Source organism: Manacus vitellinus, unplaced genomic scaffold (assembly GCF_001715985.3).
Source record: "Manacus vitellinus isolate BGI_N305 unplaced genomic scaffold, ASM171598v3 scaffold_16_pilon, whole genome shotgun sequence".
NCBI classification, from domain to species: Eukaryota; Metazoa; Chordata; class Aves; order Passeriformes; family Pipridae; genus Manacus; species Manacus vitellinus.
In genome coordinates this window covers 2203814-2227605 of record NW_021939189.1, presented here as the reverse complement: position 1 = coordinate 2227605, position 23792 = coordinate 2203814, and the positions used below count along the sequence as shown (strand labels likewise).

At 44.6% G+C, this 23792-nt stretch overlaps 1 protein-coding gene and 1 long non-coding RNA gene across 2 annotated transcripts in view; one reads left to right on the top strand and one right to left on the bottom strand.

Annotated features, from left to right (window-relative positions):
* Positions 1 to 1776, bottom strand: part of LOC108639082 — a 65396-nt gene extending 63620 nt beyond the window's left edge. The window contains exon 1 of the long non-coding RNA XR_001920243.2: positions 1510 to 1776. This is a non-coding gene — a long non-coding RNA (uncharacterized LOC108639082). The remainder of the gene's footprint in view (positions 1 to 1509) is intronic.
* Positions 1777 to 11727: 9951 nt separating this feature from the next.
* DIS3L (DIS3 like exosome 3'-5' exoribonuclease) lies at positions 11728 to 23766 on the top strand. Its single transcript, XM_018069596.2, has 16 exons — positions 11728 to 11873; positions 12695 to 12823; positions 13374 to 13509; positions 14175 to 14351; positions 15184 to 15262; positions 16114 to 16293; positions 16846 to 17015; positions 17123 to 17284; positions 17927 to 18174; positions 18975 to 19067; positions 20162 to 20695; positions 21446 to 21600; positions 21698 to 21876; positions 22223 to 22368; positions 23011 to 23185; positions 23257 to 23766. The coding sequence occupies exons 1-16, from the start codon at positions 11830 to 11832 to the stop codon at positions 23572 to 23574; spliced, it is 2925 nt and encodes a 974-aa protein (XP_017925085.2). The 5' UTR covers positions 11728 to 11829; the 3' UTR covers positions 23575 to 23766.
* The last annotated feature ends 26 nt before the right edge of the window (positions 23767 to 23792 follow it).

The following is a 23792-nucleotide window of genomic DNA, read 5'->3' as shown; positions in this document are numbered from 1 at the left end:
AAGCTTCAGAGGCTGAAAAGGGTCACTAAGTTTATCACAATCATTGTTATAGTTTTAGATTTACCCCTCGGGAATCCCTAATTGGCGAAAACAAACATAAATTTTTTCCTTTAAAACTGAAAAAGCACTTTCACAAGCCAGCTGAAGGATCTGAAGGAAGTGTACAAACTTCACAGGCTGCAAAAGGTTCCTAAGTTTATCACAGTGATGAAACCAGAAATAGTGCAGTGATGTAAAGCATGTTCTGATCAGTATGATGAATAACACACACCAGTTTAAAGGAGGATAATAGAAATTGTGTAATTGCACCAGAGCCTTTGTTTCAAAGTCAGAACATCTTAAATCTTGAGTCTGTCTTAAGGACTTGATCAAAAGCCCATAAACATTAACAAGATTCTTTGCTCTGACTCCCCTGGGCCTTGCATGTGTCCTTTTTACAGCACCTTCACTCATCTTAAATCAGTTCAGGGAGCTCCTCATCTCTCCTACAATCCATTCCATCCTGCACTTGCAATTGGCACCAGCTTTAAAGTACATGACTAAAGCTGTCAAATCTACCTGATCCTGGTGACTTTTCATGGTACACCAAGACCAACAGTTCCCCTTGGCTGCTCCTGCCCTGCCAGGGGAAGGCAGGGCCCCAAACTGAGCGTGGCTGTTTTGTTTGTGCACACCTGCAGTAGGTGGTACTGGCACTGGGGTTTAAGGAGAGAACCCATCTTCACCCAGCTCTTTAAAAAAAGGCCTCTTTTGTCCACTGGCAGTTTCTCTCCCCAAGCAGCACATCAAAGAAAGGCAGTGCTTGGCAGGCAGGGGCTGTCACCCTGCCAAGCAGCTCCACAGGGAGCAACCAACCTGCTGCCCCTCCTGGGAGAGCAGAGTCTCCCAGCAAGGAAAAGGGACTGGAGTCAGGGCTGGAGCTCAGACTGTTCCTATGATCACACTCCATCACAGACTTTCCCCACCATTGCCCTGGAAGCAGAGCAACAGCCCAGAGCCGTGGGAGTGCAGAGCTGGGGGGAAGCAAAGCCGTGGGCTCCCAAATTAATCTCTGAAATCACAGCGAGCGTTGTCTTTATGATGTTTGCAACAAGCACTGGCACTGAGGGGGGCTGGTGGCAGAAGTCCTGAGGGCTGGCAGTGGTTTCCCAGACTAAAAAAGCCTGGGAATCACTGATTTTATTCCTGCAGCAAGGAGCAAGTTACACCTGGACACCTCCTAACGTGTTCATTTAACTTGTTCTTACAAATTGTCAGTGAAGGGTAATCCACAACCTCTTTATGCAAAGTGTGCCAGAATTCAAGACAATAAATGCACAGAATTTAATACATGTTCTTCAAGGATATTTAATGCTAGTCGTAGTTTCCTTTTCAAAACTGCACATTGTGGCTTGGTTGGTTTATTTTCTTGCAAGGAAGCAAAAATGGAACATCACATATATAAAGTCTTGGACCACATTGCATTTAGAAAAGCAGGAAAATAAAATTGATAATTTTTATCCATCCTACCTGTTGTGATGTCCACTGGTGATGGTTTAGTGAAACACCTTCTCCCTCTGTGTTTTCAGTGTGAAGCAACAGTTACAGTTGGCCTTTGCCATGTGAAAGCATTAATTCCACCCTGTGGAATTAGTATGTGGAACAGCAGGAGGACTTTGGTGGATAATGAGGAAGGCAGCTTTGGGAAGGTTCCTCAGCTATGAGCACAAACACTCCTCAGATGCAACTTTCATCTGAGTCTCCCCTGCATGTCAGTCCATTGGATCAAATCAACAGGAGAAGCTGAAAAGAAGACAGAGATAAAAATGTGTTGGGACACAGGAAGATGCTTTAATAGATAAAAAAAGCTACAGTCTCTTTAAGAAAGGATTTTTCCACTTTGTATTCCTATTGTCTGAAATCAGGCCTGAATAGAAGAAGATAACTTGATAAAATAGAGGCAAAAAAAAATCATATAAGGAAATAATGGAAATGCTGTTCTGGACTTTTGTGAGTATAAATAGTTTTGGAAATGAAACTGTCAAGGCCAGCATATGAAATGATGTAGAAATAAAGTCACTTTAATGGTCAGTCTGCTGCAACCATATAAACATTCTCTACTTCCTTTCATAGCCCAGCATCTTGTAAATTCTTTTTTCTTTTAATCTGACATATGGGGAGACATTAGTTGGAGACTCAAGGGGACAGAATCTGAAAGAGAAGCAGAAATGGATCAAGGGAAGATAAGGAAAAGAAATCATCAACGGGAGATATTAAATTCCAAGAATGAATCTGAAGGGATGGGACACACTAGAAGGGAAAAAAAAAAAAAGGTGGTGAGATAAGCTGGAAAATAACATGCTGGACTCAATTTTAAGCAAAAATATTAGACTGAAATAATCAGGGACTGTCTCTCCAGCTTTTCCTCTGCTTCTAAAGGTCTGGGCTGTGTCTGTGAGAGTTTTCCTGGCACGTGACTGCAAATGCAGAACTGTTCTGCCACAGAACTGGGGCTGCTCTTCACCCCTCACTTGGCACCAGCAGAACTTTCCTCCCCCTGCAGCTGCACTGGCTCATCCAGCCCCTGCTCACACTGGGGCTCTGCACTCCCTCCACACGGCTCACTGGAATGTGAACTGGGACTAGAGAATGAGTGGAAAAATATCTAAAATAAGCATCAGTATAAAAAATCAGGCAGCAATCTCACTAGATTAAATGAGCATTTTGGTAGTTGATTGGCATTCTCATGTCCTTCGTGTCCCCAGAAAGTTCCACATCTTATCAGCTGCCACATGAAGGAGCTTCATTTCTGGAACTAAACACAAGAGTTTCCTCCACAGGAAGTGTTGGAACACTGCCTTATCCCTGATCTACAGTTATAATGCCTTAGGCAACCTGGAGCAGCCTCTTGACCCCAAAGGATTCTCTTTGGACCATGCACAGCAGCAGCCACTTTCTTCCCTCTGCTCTGCAAAGCCAACCTCTCAATCCATGGTGGATTTTCCCTTTGGAGGTCATGGGGACAGCCAGAGGTGACAGGCAGCCTGATTGTGCAACCCAAACTACTGGTCCAAGGTTTCATTTCTTCCTCTGACAGTATTTTTTGTATCTTGTTTTTTCTGAAGTTTTATTAGCCCATTAGATTATTTCCTCATTATAATGGCAGCTCAGTCTCTTTCAGAAACTTATAAAACATATAAAACCTTCCTAATATCTTCATAAACCAGAATTAAATCTGCTATTGACAGTCAAGGGTGATGAACCAAGGGAATGGATCTTTGGCTCAAGTCCTGGCTGAGCCACTCAGTTGCCATGTGACCTCAGGCAAATAATTTGATCTTCTTTAATTGCAGCAGTCATAAATTTGGCTAAAGAAGTAAGACCTTTCTGAAAAGCACCAGCCTTTGACCTCAGCTTGCACCTCCAAAACCTCAGGCTGCATGATGCAACAATTTTTCAGTTATCTACCCCTAGAAACTATGTGGCTGCTCACAGTGAAGAATGAAGGGGAGCTCAGCTTGCACGAGCTCAGCCTGTGTGGAAAATAAACACAGATGATGATCCAGACTCTTCCCATCCCCAGGTATTTATCCTACACACAGAGGGATAACTGGAGCCCTGAGGCTGGGATAAGCAAGGCTGTTGGAAGTAATGTTGGAAGTAATGTCTCAGCAAGGGCCAAAGACCTGAGTTGCTTTGAGCCCCCCCCATTTAAGCTCAGCCTCACAACAAATCAGTTTTTAACTGAACACCCTCTCACCGTCCTCACTCCAGCAAACCTCTTTAGCCATATCAAGAACTAATTCTGCATAATGACTGCAATATGAAGCTGTAACAAAACCATCCAGGATTTGTCAGGGAAGCCTTAAGGACAACGACAAAGGCACCCACTGAGAAGAGGTTCAGCAGCAGAGTGTCCCAGCAGAGCTGGGCAAACACTCCAACCCATTTCCCTTGGATATTCATTGGAATTTTTAAATGGGTTTCTTTGACTGTTCACATCCCTTTTGTGCTCACTTTCCATGAATAGCAAATGAGCTTTAATAAGGGGGATAATCATGAAAAACACATTTTAAGCTTGAACATTTGCCAAATGAAACCCTCCAATTGCACGGTGGTTAGCAGCATGTATGTCATTTTATGACTTTTCCACTAAATTAAAAGTATTCACTGCTGGTCAGTTTTCACATCCACAGTAATGAAACCCAAATAATATCATTACAAACAGAACTGGGCAGCAGAGGTTAAATCATTATTATATACAATTAGATATTCCTGAATTATTTGCTGGTTGACTTAGTTCTTGACAATAATTATGACAAAAGAAAGTATCTTGAAATCTTGCCTTTTTTTCCCTTGTAGATTTTTTTTAGAAAAAGAGTAACCTGTTATTTATTCAGCCCTGCCAGGCAACATGATTTGCCAGAGGACAGAGCAGTTATAGGTATAAAATCTTTACTCAAAGGGCTTTTGGTAAAATTTAAAGCCCTAAGATGCACAGGTGCAGCCCAGAAATGCAGTGAGATATATTTTGCTTTAGCTTCAATATACATCACTGAGCTCTCAAGGAAAAACCTTTTATATCCCATTTGTGGAGCAAATCACAACAGCAGAGTCCCCACAATCAACCCCATTTAGTTTCTAGTGATAGAAGCCTAAGAGGGAATTAATCAGCTTCTCCCAGAAACTCCTCCTTGTTTCTGTGACTACAAAAAGTCACCCTGGCAGTTCTGTTTTCTATTTACTGGGGTATATAAATAAATAAAGCTCAGAGAGTGACACTGTGCAGCACTGACCCCAAAGCTGAGCTGGATATACCACAGGGAGCAATCCCAATTTGGAAGGGGCTGGAAAAGCTCTAAGCACCATTGTCCTTTGAACCTGGGGGCCAAGGCACTTCTGAGCACCAGTGTAAAGGCTCTGACCAAATCAAAGGCATTTTGATGACAAAAAGATTGATATGGTGGCCTTGGCCTTTCATCCAAATTGTTTTCATAACTTCCAGCAGAACAAATATAAACACATTTTATGAAAGCAGGAATTCTGGGATCCACCAGCTCCAAATAACCTAAAGCTCCTCAAGAAGATAAGGTTTAACATTCTAATAATGGCACTAGAAAGGCTTTTTTTCCCTATAAATAATATTTGAGATCTCTCAGCACTAAATATAGTGAAAATCCTGGCATAAACTAAGTAAAGTCACAGAAAATTAAGTGAAACAAAAGAGCACATAACTTTGATTTCAGTGCTGTAAAGTTTTGAGCTGCATCCACGGAGGAAAAGGGTGGTGGGAAGAAAATCAAATGCATATCACAGTAAATACCAGGTATTGTGATAAATTACTTTTATGCTTCCAATAATTGTAAACATGGGGGAGTTTCATATTCCTGACATGCTTGAAGAGCTCTGCGAGCCTTGTTTTTATTATTGTCATAGAACAGCATCGGTTTCTAGTTTATTTTGTGGAGAAAATTGTCGAGTTACGTTATAACCGACTCCAAGCAGTTTGTTCAGGGAAGCTGAAAGGCGGAATTTCAGCCCGTTAGACACGGGCAGGGAAGCAAAAGGTCCCGTTTCGACCCAAACTCGATTAAATAGCGTCTCCCAGTGGTGGTACCTGGTATTGCAGACGCGAAAAACGAACCGAAATCCAGGGAGAAAATTCCAAAGCCCAGCAACGCGCGAATGCGAAATCCTCTTCTTGTCGCTAAAATAAAAAGAACATTAGCATGTACTCTGTAACGCTATATAAATGATTTTAAGGAATAAATGAGATCATAATCGAAGTGCAATGTAACAGGAAGTCTAATTAATATGGGTGCTGACAAAAATAATTGAAGGGGGGTGACATAACTAATGCCAGTGAACACAGGGCTACAGAAAACAGATATTGTTAAAATAACTTGATATCTTTCTCTTTTATGAGTGCAAGGGACGACACATTAATCCTGAGACCATTTCAGATGTGGGTACTATTTTTACAACACTTTTACAGAGCCAGCAATCCAGGAGAAGGAATCTCCAAGAGGAAAGACAGCATTTATCCAGTTTAGTGTGAGTTGGAAGGAGATGCTGCTGAATTGCCAATTGCTCCACAACTGCTTTAAGAATGGAAGAACCTACTTCAAAAACCTGCTGTAAGATAATGAAATCTTGCATCCTCTCCCTCAGTGATGGAATACTTGGAAGGAAAAAAAAATCAAAAGGCCTCTTTCACACCACAAAGATGTGATTTCTGCTGATTCCATGACTGGGTGGATCCCAGACTAACACTCTGCCTCTTGTTCGTGGCATTTGCCAGAGGAGTTGGCATCAGGCTTGGCAAACATGAGCCAACTCTGGGATTCTCCAATGACCTCAAGGTTCTTTGCCAAAACATGGAGCAACTTCTATCCAAAGGTAACACACTGAAATTCTGAACTGCACCTCCTGACATGGTTTTCCAAGCAGGGATTGCTCCTGAGAGGCTCAAATTTCCCATTTTAGGAAGCACAACTGAACTTTAAAGGCTTCTCTTGCTCATTTAAAATAAAAGCTTCTCTAGCCCTCTCTGGTGTTATCCAAAGAGTGTTGTATGAGGTGAGAAATACTCTATAAAAATACTATTTGTACCAATTTCTTGCTATTCTACCACGAGTTTTTTTTCTTCACAAAGCTCTTTGTGAAGTAAAACTGCGTGAAGAAGTGGATGTCCCATCATTCTGCAGCCACGCTGCACTGCACCTTCATGCTTCAACATCTGAGATCTTCTAATGCTGATACTCAAACATTCTTGAAACTTTTATTTTAAAACTACTGAAACTGCCCTTGTTATCCTGTTAGTTTGGGCTGTTCCTGCACAAACTTCTTGCCCTGTATAAAGCCGGTTACCAGATGGGCACAAAAGTTCATCTCTGATCTCACAGGGGCAAACTCAGTTGCTACACAAAGTGCCAAGAGTTCTCTTTGGCTTCAGTGACTCCAGCTTTGCCTTTTGCAATCACAGGAACTTGCTCTCCAAAAGAGGAAGGAAGGTGGAAACTGAGAAGGTTAAAAGTGTTCTGGGTAGGGTGTCAGAAATACATAAGTAGCTACTTGACAGTAGCAGCAAGGCAGGAACTTGGCCCAAAGGTCTTCCATTTTCCTCTGTGAAACAGTGAGCAAATGAGAGCAGTGATCTCAGCTACTTTTCTTTAATTAACCTTCACTTTATTGCAGTCATTGAATGCCACTGAGTAAGCACACTGGTCTGTGTTCCTCACTGTGTCAGCACTCAGCACCCTCTACATTTCAAACTCAGTTAAATGTCTTTCCTCCCAAATGTTGTGTTTTTCTTACCCTTTCTCTCACCACGGGTTACTTCATCTTTGTTCCTACTGAACAAGAGCTCCATCATTTGGTCTCCATTTCCCCTTTCCTCTCACATCCTACTTACATAATACATCTAAAATCATCCTGACTACCAAGCCCAAGTCTACACTTTGGTCGTCTCTCACTAAGTTATAACACCTCCTCCTCCTCAGATGTTTGAGAACTTGGCTTCTGCAAATCAGTTCCTTACAGATGGTGCTTCCATTTACTGGCACCAATTGGTTACTTGGAAGTATTAGTCACTGCAGATACACATTTTATAAAACATGTGAAAAATAAGAAGTGGAATAAACAGGAACATACAGTGACATACTGCCTTGGCTCTTTCCCAGTTTTTTTTTTCCTCCTAAGGACAAACACTACACAGCTCACACCATGTATTTATGTTCAAGTGAGGTTATGATGGAGGCACTTGGTGGGAAAGTAGGAATGCTTTTCTAATAGTCAAAATAATCATCCCCAAAATGCCATATTTTCAGCATTGCAGCCTTATTCACAGAGCAGTGACTCAGACCCAGAGACAGTGCATTGGACTCATGACCTTCCACTGCTTTTCTGTTTCATCTTGGACTAGATTTAATCTGTCAGTGCCTTTATTTCCCCCCCGCTGTAAATGTGAGGGACAATATTGGTGCCCATTGTAAAATTAGTTGGCGTTTGGGTTGCAATTCTCACACCCCCTTGCCTCGATCCCCACCTCAACTCCCTGAGTGCTGCAGGTGATCCCACAAAATCAGGACTGAGGAATGGACCTGGGATCTCTCCTGGAAGACGCCAGGAAAACCATGGAGGGTCACACATATGCACTTAAGCAGGTCTAGAGCCTAGGCACAGCAAGGCATCCTCGATTTGTTCTTGTTCTTCCCTGCATCCTTTTCAACCCTCCAGTGCCTCCAATACCTCCACATCTCTGTCCTTGGAGTGAGAAACCTAAAAGCAAACAGAAAAACCCCACATGTATCTTCACCACAACCACCCCATCCTCCTGCCACTGCAGCCCAACAGAGTTTAAGCGTTTCTTCTCATTTGCCTCCCATGGACACTCCAACTACTTCTCCAGCATTTTCTCCACCGTCCCCCCAAAATCTCTCCGTTTTCCCTCACTGGAAGGGTATCGGTCCTCTCTGCTCGCTGGGGCTCAGCACCTGCATTGGCCGGGCTTCCCCTCAGCCCTCACCTGGCACCGACCCCTCAGAGCCGCCCCGGTGCCCTCAGCTCGTTCCCCCCCGTCCCCCAGAGCTCTCCCGGTTCCCTCAGTCCGCCCCAGACTGGCCTTTGCGGTTCCCTCAGCTCGTTCCCTCCCTGTCCCTCAACTCAAGTTCCAGTTCCCTCAGCTCGTTCCTTCCCTGTCCCTCAGTTCAAGTTCCAGTCCCCTCAGCTCGTTCTCCGCAGTCCCTCAGAGCTCCCTCGGTTCCCTCAGCTCGTCTTCACCCGTCCCGCCTGTCCCTCAGCTCGTTCCCCGCTTCCCCAGAGTTCTGGTTCCTCGCTCGTTCTCCCAGTCCCTCAGACCCTGGGTCCTCAGCTCAATTCCACCTCCTGCCTGTCCCTCCGCTCGTCCCCAGTCCCTCAGAGCTCGCCGTTCCTAGCTCCGCAGCCTCGGCCGGGGCCGTTCCTCGCGCGGTGACCTCGCGCCCCGCCGCGCAGGCGCCCGGCAGTCGCGGCTCGGGGCCGCGGTCCGTGTCGTCCCTGTCGTTCGCCCTGCCGCCCCAGCCGGTCGCGGTTGTTCCCCCCCGGCCCCTCCTTCCCCTCCGGTCCCGCGCTCCGCACGGAGAAAGGTGCTGCAGCTGCGGGGCAGCAGGGCGGCGTGCGGGTGTGCGAAAAGGAGCACTACCTGCGCGACTGCCGTGCGGACCGCGCTGTTGCCGCAGCGCCCTGTGCGCGCGCCCCGCGTGAGTGAGGGGCGCCGCGGGCGGGCTGCGCGGGGGGACCGGGAAGGGCGGGAGCCGGGGAGGGCAGAGCTGGGCACAAGTGAGCCTGGCGGGGATAATCCCTGAGCGGGATCGATCCCCGGCGAGGTGATTCCCAGAGCGGGTGATCCTGAGGGGGGGGGATCCAGAGCAGTGGGGATTCCAGATGCAGGGTGACCCCCAGAGCAGGGGTGACCCAGAGCAGGGTGATTCCAAGAGCAGGGGGTGATCCCTGGGCAGGGGGTGATCCCTGGGCAGGGGGTGATCCCTGAGGGAGGGGGCTGATCCCAGGGCTAGAGTTGATCCCAGAGCGGGGGTGATCCCCTGGCTGAGGTTCGGACGGTGCTGAACCACCCTGGAAAAACCAAACAGTCCCAAATCGCGGCTGTAGCAAAAGTTTCCCTCCAAAGCAAGATCCTTCGGAAATCAGCGAGGCGTTAAGATAGAAAGGAATCGTGGAGTTGGTTGTTACAGGGTTTAACTGAGAGCAGTTTACAGGCAGTGATAAAGGGCTGAAGGATTGTTCAATTTTTACACTCCCCGTGTTTTAAAAGATCTTTAAGAAAGGCATTAATTTCTGCAGGGTGGTGGTTTATAGCATGCATTAAATTCTATACATACCTGTTAAGTACAACAATGGGGCCAAGCCATTATCTTGAAGCGACTGTAATTCTGCATCAGCAGTTCTTTCTGTTCAGTAATTAAATGTAATTGCCTGTGTTATATCAGGGCATTTCAGACACGGGAAGGCTGCCAGGCTCTGATGTCTGCATTTGTTGTTGTTTTTACAGACTGTGGTGCTGTTTATGTGCATCATAGATCATCACCTGGGCTTGGGTTGATATTTCAGTCTGTTTTTTTGTTGGTGTTAAACAGCACAATTAAACATTAACATCCAACCTGTTTCAATAGACCAAATTATTTGCTTGCCTAAAAGAAGAGGTTGAGAATTTTAATTCTTTGGAACTGTCACCGACATAGATGTTGTCACTTTTGATTGAGGTGTCTGTTGCAACTGAGGGCAGATATATTACTTATGTTATTGCAGGGTATTACATAGGATGTCAGGCCTAGTGATAGTTACTGCTCCCCAATATATTGCATTTGGTTTTGAATTCCCTAAGGATAAGTTAAAAACACATACCAGAAAAAAAGTCTTACCTCTCCTGCCGTGCCAAACTTCCCCTCTTCTGCACTTCAGTGTAAGTTGTGCTGTAGGTGACTGTCAGAATGTGTCCCTTTGTAATTATTCAAGGTAAGCCAGAGGTGAGGGGAACGTTTGTTTTCACTCCTGACTTTGCACAGTGTGCTGAGCAAATTTATTTCCTGCACTGTGAGGGACTGCCTGAATTAATCACCCCTGCAGGTGCTTGTAAGGGTGAGCTGTGCCTGCTCAGAAGTTATTCTGTTCTGGATGTATAGGTTAGGCAAGGATAGCTCAGTGTAGGCAGATTACATAAATCTTCCAGTGACATTTCACTTTTAATGCTCTTCTGAATTATTAATAAATATTAGCTTTCTTGTATGCATTCTGCCATCATCCATTATAATCCTTCAGTGAGAGATGAAGCCAAATTAAAATTGTGCTGACTGGATCCACACTTCCAGTGATCACAGTTCACTGACAGATTGTCCTGGGTCAGCTTCTAAAAAAGACATGAAAATAGCATGACTTGTCAAGGTCTGTATACTTTTGTTATATATTATTTGCCTGCACTCTGGTGAGCTCAGCAATTCAGTGTTTATAATACCATGAGGGTTAAATGGATACCAAGAGAAAATACAGTGGAGATCCCCTCCATCCAAAAGTTTATTGGGTAATCTTTGAAATACCAAAAACAGTTAAACTCATTCATTTTAAGGTGCATTTTAAGGTGTCATCTGTGGTAGACTGGCTGTGGTATTTTGATGGTTTATTCCTGAGGGAAGGAGTCTCTTTAGAGAAAATTAGCAATGATGGTTAATAGTTTGGGTTCAAGAACATCTCTTAGCAGTAGCATTGCTTTTCTTCATGTGTACCCTTACCTGTGCTCTTTTGTATAAAGATATACCAAAAAAGCCTGCTGTAAATGGGTATTGTTAACAGAGAGAGCTGTGGGAGCAGCATAACAGAACTGCCCATGATTCTACACCCCTTGAAAATTCCATTAAAATATTTTCTCTGCCAGATGTGTAGTCCCTCTTTCACATGGAAGCAGAGAAAAAAGGACTGTTACCTGCACTCTTTAAGTTTTCATAATGAAACTGCCTCTTTTTCACTCCTTTGGATAGAATTTACACTAAATTTTGGCATCAGTGGATGCAAAAAGGGTTCTGTCATAAGTTTAGAGACTTGACCACAGAAGTGTACCATGGTAGCCATAATTTTGTTCAGCAGAAGAGGAGAGATGTACATCTTGGAGGACACACAGCTCGAATTCCCTATGTCTGAACCAATGTTAGATATGACAGTTTAAGCCTTGACACTCTGGATTATATTTCAGATGGCAAATTGCTCTCAGATGACGTCACACACTACGTTGTCCCCGACTGCAAAGTTGTGCAGGAGTACCTGGAGATTCTGGAGTTTCCGGAGCTGAAAGGAATTATTTTCATGCAAACAGCTTGTCAGGCTGTGCAGCATCAAAAAGGACGCAGGTACTTATCCCATAAAACCTTATTTTTTATTTTGATTGAAGTAAAAATAGTCACTTTGTAAAAGGTATCGTTTGGTTTTAGGTCTTCCAAGTGTCTGAGTATAATTTTAAAGAAGGGGAAGAACTGAGGTCCTTTGTGATCCATGGGCAACAATGCCTGGCATAGTTTTCACTTGATAGGAGCAGTATTAAACCTGTAACATGATTAATTAGTCTGATGGTTTGTGACAGGAATTAATGAGACTTTGCAGTAATGATGTGTCATATGCCACAACTGGATTATGGACAGGTTTGGGTTTGCTCTGTTAAGGACTGAGCACTTGTCTTTGGGGAGCAATTAGTACAATTCTGTGGCACTTACCAGACATTAACCTGTGTATCTCCATGGCATTTTAGAGTAAAATTTGCTCCCAAGGCCTTCCTGTATTTCTGAAGCACAAATGCTTTTGCAGGAATAGCCCTTGTCCCAAAGTGACAAAATAAGCTTCTGAACGCTTAGGATGTTTTGTGGGGCTCATTGGAAAACAAATATGTTTAAATCAGAATGTTTAAACTTAAACATGTTGAAAATCAAATCAAAGTGTTTAAATCAGAGTGTTTAAAATCATATGTTTAAGATCAGAAGCATTCCCAATGGAAGTTAGAAAAGCTTGCTTGCAGGTGGTGGTTTAGGTTTTGTCATCAGTGGTGTGATTTGATGAATGCATTTCTTTGTGCATGACAGTAATTTGCCTTGAGTTCTTCAGCTGTATTTTCACCTGGAGTTAGAACAGCATTATCAAAAGAAAGCACAAAAGTATATTTATGTCTTTTGTATTCCAGACAGTACAACAAGTTACGAAATCTGTTGAAGGATCCCCGTCACGACTGTACAGTGTTTGCCAATGAATTCCACCAGCACTGCTATTTGCCAAGAGAGAAGGGAGAATCCATGGAGAAATGGCAGACCAGGTCTGGTTTAACCTCTGTAGTGCCCCACTGGGCAGGATCATGGCTTTGTATTTAGGAAAATGAGCATTGGGCACTGAGAGTTCATGCCCTTGCTCTGCTTGGCTTTGGAGCAGTTCACAGTCACTGAAAGTCTAGATCGTGCTTTAATGATTGAGTGTCAACATTGTTTTCTTAGGAAAACAGACAAAATACACTGAATTAAATGCAATAATGCTAAAAAAAAGCTGGATCATTTTAAAGTTACACCCCAGCACTGGAGTCTTGGCAGCTCCCCTTGCTTTTTACAAACTTCCACTCAGTGGAACAATATGTTATGTTGCAACCAGGGCACAAGTGGAGGTACTGGGGAGGAAACATCCTATTTTCCTCTCTTCTACTGGGGCTTATAAACACATAAACATTTTTGCAGGTAAAAGGTTTGTGTAGCTTGTGTGTAGCTCTCAAAAGTCTGTGCATTAAACCAAAATCTCGTTTATACAAAGCCAGCAAAAGTCTTGCGAGTAGCAAATGAGCTGTGCCAGAAAAGTTATTTCAAACTTTGCTTTTCTAGGAATATTTACAATGCAGCAGCCTGGTATTACAACCACTGCTTGGGGCAGATGCCAGTTGTTATGGTAACAGAAGATGAAGATGCCATCAGGCAGTTTGGGAACGAAACAGAGGGAGTGTTTGTGATTTCCTTCAAGGTAACATGCCAGGAAAATAAAAGGTTTCCTTTATGTTGCATCAAGTACATCAAAGTATATTGCAAATCATTCCAGAGTTTACACTGGAGGAAACTGTGATGGTAACTCATGTCTTCATTTCTCAAAGAAAGCAAAGATGTCACTTATGGGAACGTCAGAAAAAATGATGGCAGGGAGCAAACCAAAGAACTGAAGAGAAAAACAGCAGCTCTGAAAATAGAGGTCATCTTTCTTAGGAGCCCTTTTCAGTGTTTTATTTGTTTTTAAAGAATTTGGTGTTGATGAGCAGTGATCAGTTCCCTCAGTGCCAACAGTCCATAAACAGCTGCACCCTCAATATCCATCAGCAGCCCTGCCAGTTCACTTCAGCCCACACTGCTGAGGATACAGGGATGCCTGAGAAGATAATTCTTCATTTTGGTGTTGATCTCTGAAGCTGTTTTATTCAGTGGGATGTGGGGATGGGATGTTTGTGTTTAGCTGGGAAAGGATGTTGAGTAAAGACAGGAGCAAACCAATTGACCTTGATTGTATTTATCCTTGATTTAGCCTGAATCCAGAATAAATCTGAGGTGTTTCTTGTCCATTATGGGTTTTCCAAACGCATTATTAAAGGAACACAGACCTCTAAATACCTTCCTGTCTGTCTGTATTTGTGCATCCAGAATTACCTGGATAACTTCTGGCCTGACTTAAAGGCTGCCCATGAACTCTTTGACTCCATAACTCAAGCTCGGCGTGAACGGGAGAGCGAAAGCCAAGAGAACCACGGAAAAGAATATCCTGAGCACTTACCTCTGGAAATATTGGAGGCTGGGATCAAATCTGGAAGGTACCTGCAGGTAATCTGTTCTATAGAGAACATACACAAAACAATGCAGTCTTCTGCTTGGTCCCTTCAGCCTGAATAAGACTGATTAGAGAAAGAAATATTGCTGTGGAAGGGATTAGGATTCTCAGAATATTTCTTGTGGATTTTTTTTTGTCTTGGACAAGTTAAAATGAGAACTGGCTACTGAGGATTTTAAATTTGCTGTGGATTTTTCTTCAGGTTGTTATGTGATGTAGCTGTAAGTTGAGAAACCAGGTGTGATTTGAATCAGCTGGATCTTATTTTTAAATACAAATAATGCTGCACAAGGGCAGCAGTTCTTCATTTGTACAGAGTGAAATTAATGTATGGTTTTACGGCTGTTCAGGGCCTTAATATGGATTGTTGGTGGACAAGGGTCTTTCTCTTAAAAATAATTTAAAGAAGTAGAGGCAGTAATTTGTTCCTTTCCTGGCAATTTCAGCAGCAAGGCAGGAATAAAATACGAACAGAGAGACTGAGGTTTTTCTTTCTTGTTGGAATAATACCAGATTCCATGTTAAAGCAGGCAGCAGAAGTAATCTTACACTGCCTGTGGTTGGAATGAAACGACCTTTACCATCTTAGAGATAAATTGAGCATTTAGAAGAATTTACCATTCTTTTCCAGAAGTATTTAAAATCCTGCATCATGCATTCTCCCCCTACAGAGAGAACAGCTGTGTTCAGAATAACCCATGTATCAAAAAAAGCCTTCTGGTTTCTGTAAAGATAATTGTAAACCCCAAAATGTTGTCCTTTAAAGTTGGCTCTTTAGAGGTGTGACTCTTTCATTCTCCTGATGGGTTTGTTGTTTTCTTTCAGGGCACCCTGAATGTCAACAAGCACCGAGCACAAGTGGAAGCTTTTGTTCGACTTCAGGGATGTGGCAGCAAAGACACAGGTGGGAAAACACTGGGAACATTTACTGGGGGCCTTTCTGACCCTGTGCTTTTCCCAGGAAGCCATGGAACCATGTGGATGTAGCTGTTATTAAACAAGATGAAAGCTGAGATATTGCAGTGCTTGGGTGGTTTTCATGAGCTGGAAAGGAGGCCTTGTGAGCAAACACAAGAGTCTTTATGGCCTTCCTTTCTTAGCACCTTTGGCCATGTTCTTGTCCTACTCAGGGGTTTCTCTAGACCCCCCTAAAGTTAAATACTAATGCCAATTGTTATCTCTGTGTTTTGCTCTGACTTCAGGTGACCACTCATTTGACTGCAATAAACAACAGGAAAAATACCCTTTGGATCAAACTGATCCAGTATTGTCTTGTTGTTACTGATAAACACTGTTGAAGGCACAGCCCATTTTCCTTACACAGATACACTGTCCCAGCTCTCAGTAACAACTTTGAAAGGTTCCTGTGACAGACCTTGCAGTCAAACCACTGTTCAATACACTAATTATTTTTTAAAAGCTTGTTTTGTTCTGAACCCTGCCCAGAATCCTGTGGCAGTGGCTTCCACAATTTGACAGTGTTGTGTGTTTTTAAAGCTGCTACCTAAGAACAATGAGCTCATCCCAGTCTCTGCTGCTTTTTCACCAAGAGTTCACTCACAGAATTGCTTAATATCTCCTTTAAAAAAAAAATAGTGGAAAAGGTTTTAATTTCCTTGCAATATTAATTACTTGCCAGTAGTCTTTTTTTGGAAGAAATCGTACTGCAAATGTCATTTTCTGTTATTTCAGCAGAACGCTGATTTGAAATTTTTTGGAGGATTGTAGCTCTGCTTCTTTTTATTTTAAATACAGAGCTTCAAAGTGACATCCTTATTTATGGGACCAAGGCTCGGAATCGTGCAATCCACGGGGATGTGGTGGTTGTGGAGCTGCTCCCTGTGCAGGAGTGGAAGGGAAGGACTGCTGCCCTCTGTGAAAATGAGACAGAAGATAAAGCCCCTGCAGACACCACAGGTGACCCCATGCCCACAGGTAAGGACACAGCATCCTTTTAATGCCTTGCTGATGAATAATGAAACAACCCAGTGTTTAGGTGAAAAAGTATCCCAGTATGACCTGCCTGTGTGCCACGGGAGCTTGGAGTCTTACTTGAAATTATTGCTTTGCAGCTACAAGTTTGTTGAGGTCAGAGTTAAAAGTTTTAAGAGGTTAATTCTCTTTCAGCAAGGAAAAGATGTTTGGTTTTGCTGTATCCCATTAAAAATTCTCCATATTTTTTGCTAGAATTGGCCACGTTCCAGCAGCAGTGGGAATCTCTGAATAATTTATGGACTGGATCAGTTGAAATCTATACAATGAGATAGTCTCCACATAAATAAAGGCTGGTTAAAATCTGGCTGTGCCAACAATAATTTGTAACACACTGGTATTGTGTGCACAGCATATGCTGTTGGCAATTGTGGCACACGTTTGGGGACACGTTAGTTCATACTATGTGACAAAGCAGTGACTCTTCTGTACCTCCCACGTATTTCCTTGATGTTCCTGTTTAACTCTTGGATGCCCAACGTTCCTTATTTACAGGTAAAGTTGTTGGAATCACTCAGAAGAACTGGAGGGACTATGTGGTCACTTTTCCCTCTAAAGAAGAGAGTCAGTCCCAGGGCAGGAATGCTCAGAAAGTCCTTGTGACACCCTGGGATTACCGAATTCCCAAAATCCGGATCAGTACCCAGCAAGCTGAAGCATTACAGGTAATGGGACAGAGGTGCTTCTCTAGTCTGTGTTCCTACAAAATTGTGTGGGCCCTGTTGCAGGGTTGCTGTCCATGGCCTGCTCTCACCCAGATGTCTCCCTGCAGGATTACAGGGTTGTCGTGCGAATCGATTCCTGGGAGTCAACTTCCCTCTATCCAAACGGGCACTTTGTGAGAGTCCTGGGAAGAATTGGAGATCTTGAGGGGGAAATTGCAGCTATTCTGGTGGAGAACAGCATCTGTGCTGCCCCTTTCTCAGAAATCCAGGTGTGTCTGTGGGATCAAACACATTCTTTTCTGTTCATTTCTTGTTTCTCAAAGAGAGGGACCCTCTTACAGCTGAATGTCTTCATTGCCAACAGGTGTTTGAAAGCTGAAAACTAGTGATAGTTTATTTTTCTGGAATCTTTTGGATCAGTGGTTCTATAAATAATACAGATTTTCAAGCCAAGAGTGATTTTAAGATAATCTGTTCTTTATGAGGAGAAGATTACAAACTCTTAATTTGAGATAAACTTATAAGATATGGTACTGCTCCTAAAGGCCTGGTCCTACTGAAATCTTCAACCCAGGTTTCATAAAGAACTATTTTGATTATGCCTACAATTAACTGAAAGAAAAAGAGTGTAAAAAACCAGTATGCAGTGGTGATGTTTGCCAGAGCTGCAGTGTCACAGTGCTATCAGTTGTCACTGTGATCCTGCAGTGCCACAGTAATGTCAATTGTTACTGATACACATAGAATTGTTTTCAGTTCTGTTTCATATTTTCCATAAAGTGAATGGAATGGACTGACTCGGAAAACGCAAGGCAAGAAGGACTTGAAAACCCAGTTAAATGTGATTTGCTGGCTTTTTTTTGGTAGAAAACACGTCAGTCTGTGTTCACCAACGACGTTTTTGTGTGCAGATGAGTGAAATGCCCACGAGTTCCTCGAAGAACCCGTGGAAGGTGAGCCCAGAGGAGGCAAAGAAGCGCCTCGACCTGCGAGACACCCACCTGATCTTCAGCATCGACCCCAGGGGCTGCGAGGACGTGGACGACGCGCTGTCCGTGCGCGCTCTGCCCGGCGGCCGCCTGGAGCTGGGCGTGCACATCGCCGACGTGGCCCACTTCGTGCCCCCAAACTCCTACACTGACGTGGAGGCCAGAGCCAGGTAAAGGGTTCCCTAGAGTCAGGAAATGTGCAGAGCTCGGGAGTTGGTGACGCTGCCTCAGGGAAACTTGGGAAGGAAAGAAGGAAATAAATACTCTTGCTTCTACAGCATGGAAGCAACTGATTGAAGCTAATAAATAACTAATGGCATTCTGCTTTTATTGGGATAAATTTTCCACAAAGCTATGGTTTATCTTTCCCTAACTACTGTTCTGCTCTATATTCTGCTTTAACATTTGTGACGTGAAGTATTTTTGCAATCCACTTGTTTGCATTCCAAGGGGGATGAATCTCCACACAGAGCACAGAACACCCACAAAATGGAATTAAGTCTTACATGAATTTAGTGCCAGAGGTATTTGTCAGGCTTATGTTTTAACACTCAGTCTGGTGTTTTAATATGCCCATATTTCATTCTCTTTTTTGAACTGTTTTGAATTTAAACTGCCGAATCACTTCATGACTGTATTCTTTATAGATGCAAAGAAGTGTAAACCATGTAGGCAGCAGAGATGTTTGATGGAGCCATTAAATCACCTTTTCTTCACTGAGCATGTTTTGTCCAGCCCCAGTTCTGGCCTTGATGGAGTTGAAACACCAGGGCAGGCAAACTCAGGGTTGTACTGTACAAACACTTATTGAAGCCACTTGACTTTGGCCTTGCACCTGTGTGTGCTCTGTAGGAATAACCTCTTAAAACCAGGCTGTGTGTCCTGTTGAGCTGCAGCAATCTCACCCCCCACACTGCTGGAAGCTGCACAGCCAGGAATCCAAGGGCAGTGACTGTGTTTTGCTCCCCAGGGCCACCACGTGTTACTTGGCTGACCGGCGCTATGACATGCTGCCCTCTGTGCTCAGTGCTGACCTGTGCTCCCTCCTCAGCGGGGTCGACAGGTAAGGCTTTGGAATCCTGCTGAGGAAGGAGATTTTCACCAGTCACTCAGTTATTTTTAATTATCATTACCATTCTCTGTGGGTGGATGTTTTTGCACTGTTACTAAATCCTCAAGTGCAAGAACAGCGTACATTAAAAAATACCTTTCAGTTCTACCAGAGGCAGTTGAAAGTATTATCCTTTGGAATACTTTACTCTGTGTGTGCTGAAGCATTTTGTTTGAGCAAAATCCAGCTGAACACAGGTGTAATCCAAGATTCAAACCATAACATGAAATCACAGAGAAGATTGAGGTTGCATTTTTATTTTAAACATGAAAAATGCATTCCTGAAATCATTTGTTGTTGACACATTTCCCCACTAGAGAGCTCTTGTAATATTTATCTTACATCGTTATCGAGTATTTTCTTGGATGAAAGTAACTGCTGACAGAAAAATTGTGAAGCAAAAGCAAGGTTTTCTGCCTGTGTTATCCCTGTTTCCAGAGAGCACCAGAAATGATTTGTCATGTAAACTTTTTTTCTGTGTGACTTAACACTAGATGTTGAATGTCCAACTCGAATTCCATGACCAGTTTTATGGAGTGTTACTCAGTGTTGCTGCCAAGAAGTGCATCCATGTGAATGGTCACATTTTTCACTATTGTCCTGTTCCTCAAACAGGCCATTATCCCATTTTGTTTCAATTTCCAGGGTCAGTTGGTGGCTGGCATGAGGATATGCAGAGATATTCATTGTGGATGCATCTGATTAATAAAATAAAAATGAATAAAAATAACTATTGCAGTGCAACTGCTTTAAAATAGATGTGACCTTATATCTTAGGGGTTCTCTGCCTTGGCAGCTGGGTTGAAAACACTGCTGATGGAGCTGGTCCTTTTTTATTAATACTTGTGATTTATTGATGATTGTGATCCACGAGACTGAAAGGCAAGTGCATTAATTAGTGCTGTTGCTGAGCACTGGCTTCATGAAGGTGCTTCCAGTAAACCAACAGCACAGAATTAAATTTGGACATTTCTAATGGTTGCCTGTGGTTGAAATGAGAGTTGAAGTGAAGCAGAGCCCTCCAGAGCTGTAGTGTTGTGTTCAAGGTACGCTGTGAGTGTCCTGTGGGAGCTGGAGGAGGAATCCTACGAAGCGCTGCGGGTGCAGTACACCCGGAGCATCATCCGCTCCTCCTACAAGCTGGAGTACGAGGCAGCCCAGGGATTGCTGGATGGAGACCCCGCTGTCCCGGGGGACATCCCAGAACTGAAGCACTTGGATGAAGGGACGAGGCAGAAGAAGTTGTCTGAGCTGGTGTGGGCCATATCCAAACTGACGGATATAGCTCGGCACGTGAGAGCCAGGCGGGACAGGAGCGGGGCGCTGGAGCTGGAAGGGATCGAGGTCCGAGTGCAGCTGGATGAGAAACGGAACATCCACGACCTCATCCCCCGGCAGCCGCTGGAGGTGCACGAGACTGTGGCAGAGTGTATGATCCTGGCCAACCACTGGGTGGCAAAAAGGATTTGGGAAGATTTCCCCCACCAAGCTTTGCTGCGTCAACACCCTCCCCCCCGGCAGGAATTCTTCACGGAGCTCCGGGAATGTGCCAGTGCCAAAGGCTTCTCCATAGACACACGGTAGCTTTGATTCATTAAGTTCTTTAAGTTGAGTTAAGCAATTAACTATTTGGCCTTGTTATCATCACAAACCGTTCCAGCTCTGAGTATCAGTGTTCACATACACTGCAGAGCAATTCCTAAAAAGATTTTTAATAACCTTTCTGATGATGTTCTGACCAGGAGAAACTGCTCTGCTGCAAATGGCAGTGCCTGAATCATTGCAGACATATCCAAAATAGGATTTATTCAGTCACTGTGCAGCGGGTAAGCACTGCAAGAGCCTTGTGTGCACCATGTCCTATGTAAGGGAGTACTGGGTTAAATCAGGTGAACTCTGTGCAGTGCAGTCATTTTAAATGACTCAGAATAATTAAAATTACTTGGTCAAGATAATGAAAAGGCCATGAGCTTCATGCATCATGTGGGGTGAATCACATCTGGACACCACAGAGAGTGAAGGGCATCAGTAGAGCCTCTGTGACTCGGGTGTCACCTTGTCCCATTTGTGCTGGACAGAAAGGTTTTGGACCAGCTCACTCCTTCGTGGTGCACAGGAGGGGGTTTTGCTCCAGTCCCTGGTTCTCCAGGTTGCAGCAGACAGGCCTGTTGGTTAAAACTTTTTCTCCTAAACATTTTCCTTGAGCAGAGCTGTTGTTAAACTGCATTAATAACTGTTAATGTCTCAGTGTTTTTATATGCTGCTGTTAACTCTAAGCCCTGATGACCAGGGACAGTGTCATTTCCTTCAGCACTCACAGATTTTTCCAGGTCTAACAAAGCACTGGCCGAGTCTTTGGACAAAGCCAACGACCCCTCAGACCCCCTTGTGAACAAGCTGCTGCGCTCCATGGCCACCCACGCCATGTCCAACGCCCTCTACTTCTCCACTGGCTCCTGTCCCGAGGAGGAGTTTCACCATTATGGTATCTGGTCGTTTTTATGCTGTTCCTGTTGTTTCTGGGCTGTGGGGAGGCAGAGGATGGCTGGGATTGCTCATCTCTGCTCCCTTTTCCCTGGCAGGACTGGCCCTGGAGAAGTACACCCACTTCACCTCCCCCATCAGGAGGTACGCGGACATCGTCGTCCACAGGCTCCTGATGGCAGCGACTCCCAGGGGAACTGCAGGGGATGGCAAGGACCATGTCATCAGCAACAAGGACCTGGAGGAGCTGTGCAGACACATCAATAACAAGAACAGGGTAAGGTGGTCCCTGGGGAGTCTCTGTGTCTGTGCCACCCTAGGGAATGGGATCCCGGTGCTGACTGTGGCTTTGGGGCACTGTGAGGACACAGGATCCCTTTGGTTTTATTTGGAATGCTCTGGGGCTTTTTTAAATAGCAGTTTTCTTCTGAGAGTGGTAGTAACAGTGACTTCATACTTCACTGTACCACATGTAGGATTTCCTCTTAGATGGAATTTTTCTAGGGGACAGGCAGGGGGAGTAAGGAATGGGAAAAAGCAGCTGTGGAAATCAAAGCCAAACACGCTTGTTGAAATATTTATGTGGGGTTTTTGTCTTCTCTTTCTGTGGGGGGTGTTCCCAGGCAGCCCAGCGAGCTCAGAAGCAGTCCACAGAGCTGTTCCAGTGCATGTACTTCAGGGACAGGAGCCCTGAGACCGACGAGCGCTGCGTGGCTGACGGGGTCATTTACTCCATCCGCACCAACGGCGTCCTCGTCTTCGTGCCCAGGTCGGTCCCGTGGGGCTTGGGGGAGCTGAACAATGAGACCCACGTGTTACCAGAGGAGCTCTGGTCCTTGGGGCCAGGAGTGTTTCCACACCAGCTCAGCCCCTGATTTATGCCAGCAGGAAGCAGTTCTTTACATGAAACTAACATTACACTTTAATTTCTGAGCTTTTAAATCTGTATTTTAAAATTGTGCATTCCAGAGGGTTGGCTGCATGGCTGAAGAGCCAGAACCTCCCCAGCCAGGAAAAGCTTCCTTAGAGAGAACCCAGGGCAAACATGCTGCTGGTTTCAAGTATCTTTATTTTTAATGGAGAGCTGTGTCCTCGCTGTGCTGTCTGGAAAAACCTGTAAAGCTGCTCTTCAACCCTCCCTGAGCCATTCCAGGCTCCACCCAACCCTCAGATAATGGATCACTATTTCACTTTTGCTTCACTGCCCTCAAAACACTTCGGTCACTGTCTCAGCACTGTTTTCCTGTACTCCCTGGGTTTCTTTGGCAGCACCCTGAGTTCCTGCAGGATTCCCAGGCTGCCGTGCCTGCCCTTCGTGTTGCTCTTCTATAACCCCAGCCAGTTCTTTCAGAACTAAGAGAACTGAGGAGGGCGAAAACAGAACAGGTTCTGTGTGCTCCCTGTTGTGCAGGTATGGAATCAAAGGTGCTGCCTACATGAGGAACAAGGAGGGCTTGGTCATCTCGTGCGGAGGGGCCGGGAGCTGTGAGTGGAAGCCCGGATCGCTCCATCGCTCCCAGGGCAAAATCACCTCCACTCCAACCACCGGGGACCCGGTGACACTGAGCCTGTTCGACCACATCACAGTGAGTCTGTCAGCTGGGGGCAGGAAAGGGAAGTGGCACTATCAGAAGTTAATAAAATAATTGCTTTGCAGGTGGGAATCCTGGTGCAGAGTTCCCGCTGCCACGCCGACACCATCAGGCTGGAGATCCTGCGGAATGCCCCTCACCCCAGCGCCGCCAGCGAGGCTGCCCACAGCAGTGCCCAGCTGGCCAGGTCGGACGTGGTGAAGGCGGTCAGTCAGGGGGCACAGGAAGCCCAGCGTGCCCAGGAGAAAGGCAGGGGGGAAGTGCTGGAGGAGGAATACCGGGAATTCTGCCAGACCAAGGGGCCCAGCCTGTACCAGCTGCTGGAGGAGATCCGGGAGCTGGCACTGCTGGACGTGTCAATGGACGTGAGACCTGAGCTGTGACCCAGCAGCAGCTGATCCTGCTCACGAGTGCTTGGGGGATGTTGTACAAAGCAGTTTATTTAAATACTCAAGAGTCCTTTTAATAAGAAGCTAAATGTCTATTTTAAATAAGAATTATTTTTATCTGATTGTGAACATGTATTGAGTTACCAAAAGATTTTATATGTGATAAAACTCATCTTTCGGACTAAAGGCAGTGTGCTGAATTCTTTTAAATA

Excerpts from the sequence above, each read along its gene's own strand:
- DIS3L (XM_018069596.2), top strand. The coding sequence starts at position 11,830 with ATGCAAACAGCTTGTCAGGCTGTGCAGCATCAAAAAGGACGCAG. Across the intron at positions 17,016-17,122 it reads AGCAAGCTGAAGCATTACAG|GATTACAGGGTTGTCGTGCG; the intron begins GTAATGGGACAG and ends GTCTCCCTGCAG. Across the intron at positions 18,175-18,974 it reads GACGTGGAGGCCAGAGCCAG|GGCCACCACGTGTTACTTGG; the intron begins GTAAAGGGTTCC and ends TTTGCTCCCCAG.